The sequence below is a fragment of the Culex quinquefasciatus genome, chromosome 3 (assembly GCF_015732765.1).
Source record: "Culex quinquefasciatus strain JHB chromosome 3, VPISU_Cqui_1.0_pri_paternal, whole genome shotgun sequence".
Lineage (NCBI taxonomy): Eukaryota > Metazoa > Arthropoda > Insecta > Diptera > Culicidae > Culex > Culex quinquefasciatus.
In genome coordinates this window covers 84097897-84106862 of record NC_051863.1, presented here as the reverse complement: position 1 = coordinate 84106862, position 8966 = coordinate 84097897, and the positions used below count along the sequence as shown (strand labels likewise).

At 36.3% G+C, this 8966-nt stretch overlaps 1 protein-coding gene across 1 annotated transcript; it reads right to left on the bottom strand.

Moving 5' to 3' along the window:
- Positions 1-314: 314 nt before the first annotated feature.
- On the bottom strand, positions 315-6154 carry LOC6049669. The gene is made up of 4 exons (XM_038259285.1): positions 5739-6154; positions 1627-2086; positions 1424-1565; positions 315-1363 (listed from the first exon to the last, which is right to left on the bottom strand). Exons 1-4 carry the CDS (start codon positions 6034-6036, stop codon positions 452-454), a joined length of 1812 nt encoding a protein of 603 aa, XP_038115213.1. The 5' UTR covers positions 6037-6154; the 3' UTR covers positions 315-451.
- Between the last annotated feature and the right edge of the window lie 2812 nt (positions 6155-8966).

The following is an 8966-nucleotide window of genomic DNA, read 5'->3' as shown; positions in this document are numbered from 1 at the left end:
ATAGTTCTGCCGCTTTTTAATTTGAGGCTTTCTTGTCTTGATCTTGTACGATGGGGTCGGTCACTGCTCCTGGTTTCGTAGACTATCCGTACAATTTTTTTAATAGACTTTTTAATTGTACTCGATCTTGTTTTCGAAACTGCTGGAGAGTTTTTCTTTGAGCAAACCTGATTAGAATTGATAACTGCTCGTGAAGTCGACGATGAAGCTTTCGATTCGTCTCCACTGGCACAGCTATCACTATCCGAATGGTTAATAGCTTCCTGCACTGGTGATAAAACATTCAGATTTGACGAGGATATTTCGTTTATTTGAATGTCCTCTTCGTCGACTCTATCAACACATCTACGTTCTACTGAATCGCTAGAGAGCGAATCAACTGTAGTGTTAGTTTCCTCAGTTTTGGAAGATTCAACCAAACAAGGGTTAAGGATACTCGGTTGGTGAACAATCATGGTATTTGTTTCGGAAGAAACATTGACTGATGATTCTTCATGATAAAGATACTCTTCATGCTCACGCTGATAGTTTTGTTCCGAAAGATCATGAGCCGTATAGTGTGAACTGCTAAAGTTGCACTCATTTTGGTCATTTGGTGATGATTGTAGTCAAATCTTTCCATTTGATACGATGGTTGATCTTGTTGAAAGGTTTGATGGTGGAATTGATTGTCGTACGGCTGATTTGTAGGCATATGTGGCATTGGATAGTCATGGAAATTTTCAATAATAGCAACGTTTCCAGTATTTTGATATCTGGATGTCGATGCCGTTGTTGAGGCTTCCAACATCTGTGAATGCAAACGTTCCGATTTTGTTTGAAGATTAGTTAATGAATACGTGTCATCCGTATCCTGTTCACTCGTTTTGATTGATTCATCTTGATAAATCAAACCATGCGCTTGAGAACTGTTGTGTTGCTGTGAACTATGATTCACAGAGTACTGTTCCGTGGTGGTCGTGTGACTTGTATAAGAATGATCATTGTTTAAACTACTGTTTAGGTAGGTATTGTACGAATCAGCAAAGCTATTACTGTATCCCATATCCTGATAAGAAGTTGAGGCATGGGGTTCTAGATACGGTTGATGTAGCGTATCATCTTGACTGATTGGTGGTGCTTCCTGGCAGGTTACTTGGGATAAATCTATCAGCTCCCGAGTGGTGTGATCAAACAGTGTAACATTCATGTTATGCATCGGATGCGTATTAGTGGGTTGATAATCAATGTGTTGTATAGAAGCTCGCATAGATCGCAGAACATCTCTTTTTGGGGGCCCTGGTGGATCCAACATGATGATAACCACAGATGTATTGTCTGCCTTCATATTACTTCTGCTCCATCGTTCAAGTGCCTCATTCACCTACAAATATGTTAAATTAATTATGTTGGTTTTACATTGAAATAAACTGAAAATATTTACCAATAACTTGCTAGGATTTTTCCAATCGCAACCACCTTCTAAACATATCCTGATGTTTTCACGTTCTGCTGCATGTACTATTTCCACAGCATGTTTTGGTGACAGAACATTCCACAGACCATCCGTTCCGAATATAAGACACCTTTATTGTTAATACAATTAATTAAAATTTAATACCATATAATTCGCATCAATTTCATTACCTGTGTTTCTTTGGATCAATCTCAATGACAGATACATCGGGATTGGGACTCACTACAAATTCATTAACAGCCGAATTGTAGCTCCATAAATCACCCAAACTTCTTGCAACAGCGAGAAATGGTATTTCATCGATAGGTGTACTTCGCCGTACTGGCCCTTTATGACCAATTCTCGGTCGATTCCAGACGACTCGTGGAACTCCGGATTTTGACACGACTTTTCCGCCGCAATTCATTATCCGCATTTTTTCGGCATAAGACTCTGGCTTGTGGTCTTCGGTCAGTGGAGTAGCGGCCCATTTGCTTGGATCATCGCCCTTTTCCTTATCTTTCTGGTAGCCCAAAACAATACCAGAATCACCAACGTGGCCCACGTAAATCTTGCCTTGACGAATGAAGGCGACGCTCGCAGTTGTTCCAGCAGTACTTGGCAATCCGGACGATGTTTTTGGCCATTTGTCTACAAAATATGGTAATTATTTGGAGTTATACTGACGCTTTCAATTTGTTTAGTTCAAATGTTATACATATCTGGAGCTTTTTTTTTTGAAAAGGTCCAATAAACCCGATTTTCAGTTTTGGCTTTTTGGTGTTTTTTGAAACCGCATTGAGTCAAATTCCCCAAGCAAAACATTCTGACCCAGGTCGATACAGAAATTTTCAGCACGGAAAGTGAAAATTTCAAATTTCGCTAGGGACTCGTGATCGGGCTGTAGTGGACGAAATTGGATGCTTCAAATTGCAAGAGGTGGTTTTTTTGTCCTCTATCTGACCACCATAAAATTTCCCTCCGAGGGGTTAAACCGGTTCCGGCACAATCCGGATTGTTAAACGGTATTTTTACCGAAACAGTATTTTTGGTCGAAAAATGTCAATAAAAAAGATGAAAACAGTGTATATTTCAAACAAATATTGTTAAAACTTGTTCAATAGAGACTCTTACAACATAAAATAGCAATTTTATAAAAATAGTTGTTTATACACTAATGTTTTGATAAGTTTTACATAAAAAAACTAAATTTAAACCAATTTTTAATATAAACTAACTTAACAAAGTTATCAGAAGTTCAAAGTTGTCACAAACTGGCTAGAGGTACTACACTGAAAATATGCCACACTTTTTATTCAAGTGCCCAAACACTTGAATGATTGAATAAAGTCACATCGTAGATCTAATTGGTTTGTGTTTCAACATCAATCCAAACCACTATCAAATGCAAGTGTTTGGGCGGTTGACTTTTTGGTATTTTTTAACATGTTATTTTCATTCTTTTCAATTGTTTTGCTCATGAATTTGTCCCACCTTCTTGAACTATTCAAGGGAGCGTTCTTTTATTACGTAACGCGAAAAATCGGACTTTTAGACCCCCTCCCCCCCCCGCTCGTAACAAAATTTCCATACAAATTTTAAAAATTTTGTATGGAGCGTAACACGGCCTCCGACCCCCTCCCCCTACTGCGTTACGTAATAAAAGAACGCTCCCCAAAGTGATGAGCAAAACACTTGAAAATGATCTTAAGATGTGTGTGTGTGTGTGTGCAACCAACCAAACGGGACCACGCGGTCGCATCTTACAAATTGAGTTGTTTCCATGTATTTTAGATTTTACATTCTATACATGCAAATAACTCGCATAGGCATTTGGTAGGTGTTAGCTCTGCCGAGCTTCGGTGACCCATTTCTACGCAGGCTAGCCGTGCGCGAGTACCTCAGCTTGAATCGACAAGCCCCGCCCTGAAGAACGTTTGTATCAATCGGATTCAAACGTTATTTAGAACTTCCGGATCTCTGTCAAATAGACAAAGACCCAGCGCGTATTTAGTCTGCAGATTTTTTAATTTATATTTTTATTTTTTTTTGGATGGATCTCACCAAATATCAGCTGACTTCCTCTAAAGATGTAGTTCCCCAACATAACCAGCTCCTCCTCCCCTTCCTCTTTGTCGGTTGATGGAAAACATATAAAAAAAACACATCTATGGAGGAAACACCACGACAGTCCACTTCGAAGTGAAACAATGAAGATTCTTGTTAACTATCTCTTGTACACAAAAAAAAAAACAACGCAGAATTTGTCACCAGAAAACAGCTCTTCTCTTTCCTCCTGTTCCTCTTCTTGGCGCGTTTCCGCCACTTTCTTCTTTTCTTCTTGAGCCCCACAAAACCTTCATGCTCTTCCTTTTACTTCACCCAGCGATTCCTCAACTTCACGACATATCCCAGCCGTTTCACGCCCCGGCCTGGGATTTTGTGCCGCACCATTCGGCCGGAACTAATCAGTACTCTAAAATGACCCTCAGCTCTTCTCATTGAAACATAACCAAACTTCATTTGCAAAATTATTTTATCAAATTTAGCAAAACAACCAAGCAACAAACCACTTTTTCGCTTTTCCACTATTTTCAGCACATTCCAATTTTCTTATTTTCAAAAAAAAAAAAAAAAAATACGTTACGACTCCGGCGATTTTTATCGAGCCGCCAGCATTTTAAGCCGCTCAGCAATCGAGCCGCCAATCTCAGCAAACACTGCTTTCAGGCTACCATCCTCAACATCCGATTGCCCCCGCCCCCTCCACTCACTTCTTCCTCTCACAATTTTTCTTAGCTTCAGGCCTCATCATCTTGAAATTTAAAAACAATTTTCACAACATTACAATGAACTCGGAAAATCAAACCATTTTTTTTTCGTAGGCCCTGTGAACCTCCTGTTTGCGCTTAGTGACTAAGCTTTCACATCAATGTGTAAGATCTTCAGAACGCCTAAACCACACGAAAACCTGCAAAAATCTGTCAGAATTCTGGTATCACAAAAAACCACCACACTACTGGAAGAACTATCCACGGAAATGTCCCGCCGGAAGAAAATCGTGAAACGTTAAGCGCCACGACGGGAAAATCGAAACGAAGAAAAACTAAAAATTGCGGAGCGCAAGTTCGTGTCAACCGTTCGCGACCAAGGATTGCTGCGATCCTTCACTTGAAAATGATCTTAAGATCTACCCAAAACAGGCGCTATTCAAAGTCAACGTGATTATCCACATGAATTTAATGTGTTTCACTGATTGATTTTTGCGCGACTTTCATCGAAGGCTAGAAGCGAGGCAAGAACCAATAGCACAAAAAACACTCCCATCTTCAACTGGCCGGCCGGCGCAGTGGTAGCGTGCACGACTAGCAAGCGAGAACCTGTAAATCGCTTGACGTACTTTTTCAACACCATTTAAAATTCAAGTGTTTGGCTATTGACATAATTTCATGGCCAATCACCGAAATTTCAAGTGTTTTGCGATTGATATTTGAGTGCTCTGTACAGCATGTGATGTATAAAACTTGGTACTTTGTTCGTATTTTATGAACTTTTATATCACAGCCATGTAGCTCAGTGATAACGCTTCCGCCTCGTAAGCGGTAGATCGGGGTTCAAATCCCGGCTCGGACCAACACAACTGGTGATCTTTACCCTTCTGGAATCGATTGCTTAGTAAAGGGAAGGTAGTGTATCGTCACAAACTGGACCTTATCACGACACCTTAGGGAGGCGACCTATGGAATGTTAACATTAACCTTAACATGTTAACATTAAGTTGAGAATGAAACTGCCACTGAATCCGCTTTGTAAATGCCGGCCCCGATACTCTTCAAGGGTGTTTCCCTCAGGAACAGGGAAAGATTTACTTTACAAATTTGGTTTATTGGACCTTTTTTTAAAAAAAAAACTCCAGATGTTTTATTCGCTGACAAAAAAAGTTGACGATTTTTTTGCATAAACACATAATTTTGCTACAGATTTGAATTGGTAGTTATAAATATTTGCAGATAAATAACAAAAAAACATTAAATGATTCGTTTTGAAAGAAAAATATAAATAATAGAACATTTAAGCGCTCAAATAGTTAAAAGCACTGGTTTTGTTTCATTAAAAAAAATGTGAATACATAAACAAACCATAGCGTCATAACACGGGCTTTGTGATTGTATTGGTGCAAACTGACGCTGTTTCGATGTAGACTCTTGAACTAAAGCACGTAAAGTGAGATACGAGAAAAAAGAAAATGTCGAACTGTCTTCCCCTCTCAATTCCATTTGCTTAAAAAAAAATGATTGCTTACCTTGCTCTCGCCACATCGCATAATGCGTCTGGATGTAGCCCTCGCGAATTGCTTTCAGCACATCATCATCATTATCCGACCAGAACAGTTTCTGGCTCACAATTGTGTTCATTAAATGCTCCTTCGCAAAGAAAGATGCTTCTGCTCCGCCATGGCCATCGTAGATCCCAAAAAAGGCGTACTCTAAACTTTGATCGTTTTCCGTTTGCTGATACGCCACGGAAAAGTAGTCTTCCTGATACTTGCGGCCCCCAATCGAGGTGTGTCCAGTGACACGCAAGTTTATCCCGATCGACATGGGGAAAATAGAGTTTTTTTTAAATCACAATCACATCAAACACTAAAAACACTCAATAGTCAGATTTCATTGAACATTCATGAAAAAGCTTACGAAACGTATGACACAAAATGACTTTGCTGACCTCATAGGTTGGCGCAAGGTAGTATACAAAATAGGTAATAGTTATGGATTACACAAACACATGGAAATGGTGTTGATTTTATACAATATACCACTACCTTAAGACAGTAAGCAGTAATTCCCACATTAACTCAGTGCGGACGTTACGCATCGGCGGCCGTTACTGATCGTGTGGTCCGCCCTAGAACCGCCCTGGCGGACCGAGGGCGGGCCGCCTGTGCGGTTGAAATTTGACATTTGAAATTTTTCAATTTCGTCCGCCCTCCATCCGCCTTGGCGTTCTATGGGCGCATCGCCTGGGCGGTTCAAACTGATCGCTGAAATGTTTCAATATCGTTCGCCCCTCAATCTCCGCGGCGAGCCAAAGGCTGATTGCCGTGGCGGTTTGCATCTGAAGGAATTTATTTCGAATTTGGACTTTCAGTCAGTTTTCAACGAGCTTCGGTGGGTGTTGTTATTTAATCGGCGGCTGCTGATTTTCGTTGTTAAGTTTGTGTTGGGAGAAGTGTTGTGTTGTTTAGATTGTTTACTTAAGTAAACAAAAAGTTGAAAGTGCGTTTGAAATAGTGATTAAAGGTTGTTTTGCAAGAATAATCGTTATTGTTGGTGTAATTTATGTGACACCCCTTATAAATATTGTTGGCAGATGTGCAATCATTTGGAATACTTAGAATTTGATATGTTTCATTGTTGTTATGATTTGATTTGTTCTTTCTTGTATGTTTGTATGGAAATTTGGTGTACATTTTGGTAAAAAGTATATCTTTCCCAGGGAAACCTATTGAAGAGTATCGAGGTGGCATTTACAAAGCGGATTTTGTGCCAATGTTTACTCAAATAATTTTAATGTTTGTTTTGTGGGAATGTCAACACTCCAAAAATTGCGGGTTCAGTGCCAGCAGTGGAGGCAATTAGTGGTGCAGCAGCGATTTTTGTCTTTCTTTTGTTTGACGTTTTTTAGGTGTGCATGATGCAGGACGTGGGTAGGAAGTAATTTAAATTATTTTCAATTATCAGTTCAGTGGCAACAGTATCATTTAAAATTGTGTTTATTTTTTTTTACAGCTTCCTGGATCATATATAAATGAACTGCTTATATGTATTTATCTATTCTTCATTTGATTTATTTGAATGTTTATCCAGGTTTTTAAGCCAAGATGGCGTTCGAATGGTGAACGCCCGAAATGTCAAAATCGCGCAGTAGCACCAACATTAGAAAAAAAATGTGGCTGTCATGCCATGGCACACTTGTTCCGTAATGTTGGTACCACTGCGTGATTTTGACATTTTGGGCGTTCACCATTCGAACGCCATCTTCGCTTAAAAACCTCGATATCATTCCTATTCCTTGTCCTTTTTTCTACCATTCCTCCATACCATATATGATCAAATTTCATGAACTAACGACAGTTACTGAAATAGCAATGAAACCATCTGAAGAATTTTTCTTTAAAATATAATTATCTTTCTTCCAGCTTCCGGGAATTTTCTTCAATTTTAATGCCTACATTTATCTATTCACTAGATGATTTATTTAAATGTTTATATCAGGGGCGCCGACTAGTCCAAAATGTTGGGGGGGCACGGTTGTTTTTCGAAATCGATAGGTAAGAGTGGCGATTAGATGTTACTGTTTCTTGTTTGTCACGAATATTAATAACTTTATTACGATGTGATACGATTTTTTTTTCATCCGGAATATTTTTTTCTAAGAAAAAAGATAATTTATTAAAACGTAATTGAGAATGTTAATTGGGGGAATTTTTTATATTTTTTAAGGTGAATTCCTTCTCTTTGTCATATTCTCACTTATTTTCTAGAAGTAACAGTCAATAATAAAAATAATCAGATATTTAGAAATTCAACAATAAAAATATTCTAAAAATAAAAACAAAAGTAAAAAGCAGAAATTTAGAACTTCAGAAGTTTAAAAATACAAATACAGATAAAAAAACATCCATTTTTCAAATCTGCAATTCAGAAAAAACAGATACACAAAATTCAAAATTTCAAAATTAAAAAATATTAATAGTATAAAAAAATTCTAGGGTTAAAAAACTTGTGGCTTGGAAATGTTAAGAAATCAAAAGCAAACATTCAGAAATTTAAACAATCAGAAATTTAAAAATAACTATAAAATTCAATATTGAAAAAAATCGAAAATTAAAGAATTTAAAAATTTAAGAATTTAAAAATTTAGGAACTTAAGAATTTAAGAATTTAAGAATTTAAGAATTTAAGAATTTAAGAATTTATGAATTTATGAATTTAAGATTTATTTAAGAATTTAAGAATTTAAGAATTCAAGAATTCAAGAATTTAAGAATTTAAGAATTTAAGAATTTAAGAATTTAAGAATTTAAGAATTTAAGAATTTAAGAATTTAAAAATTTAAGAATTTAAGAATTTAAGAATTTAAAATTTAAAATTTAAGAATTTAAGAATTTAAGAATTTAAGAATTTAAGAATTTAAAATTTAAGAATTTAAGAATTTAAGAATTTAAAATTTAAGAATTTAAATTTTAAATTTAAAATTTAAGAATTTAAGAATTTAAATTTAAGAATTTAAGAATTTAAAGAATTTAAATTTAAGATTTAAGAATTTAAGAATTTAAGAATTTAAGAATTTAAAATTTAAGAATTTAAAATTTAAGAATTTAAGAATTTAAGAATTTAAGAATTTAAGAATTTAAGAATTTAAAATTTAAGAATTTAAGAATTTAAGAATTTAAGAATTTAAGAATTTAAGAATTTAAGAATTTAAGAATTTAAGAATTTAAAATTTAAGAATTTAAGAATTTAAGAAT

Coding starts and splice junctions, on each gene's coding strand:
- LOC6049669 (XM_038259285.1), bottom strand. CDS start 6,036: ATGTCGATCGGGATAAACTTGCGTGTCACTGGACACACCTCGATTGGG. Junction 2,087..5,738: donor TGCGATGTGGCGAGAGCAAG/GTAAGCAATCAT, acceptor CATATTTTGTAG/ACAAATGGCCAAAAACATCG. Junction 1,364..1,423: donor AAAATCCTAGCAAGTTATTG/GTAAATATTTTC, acceptor ACATATTTGTAG/GTGAATGAGGCACTTGAACG.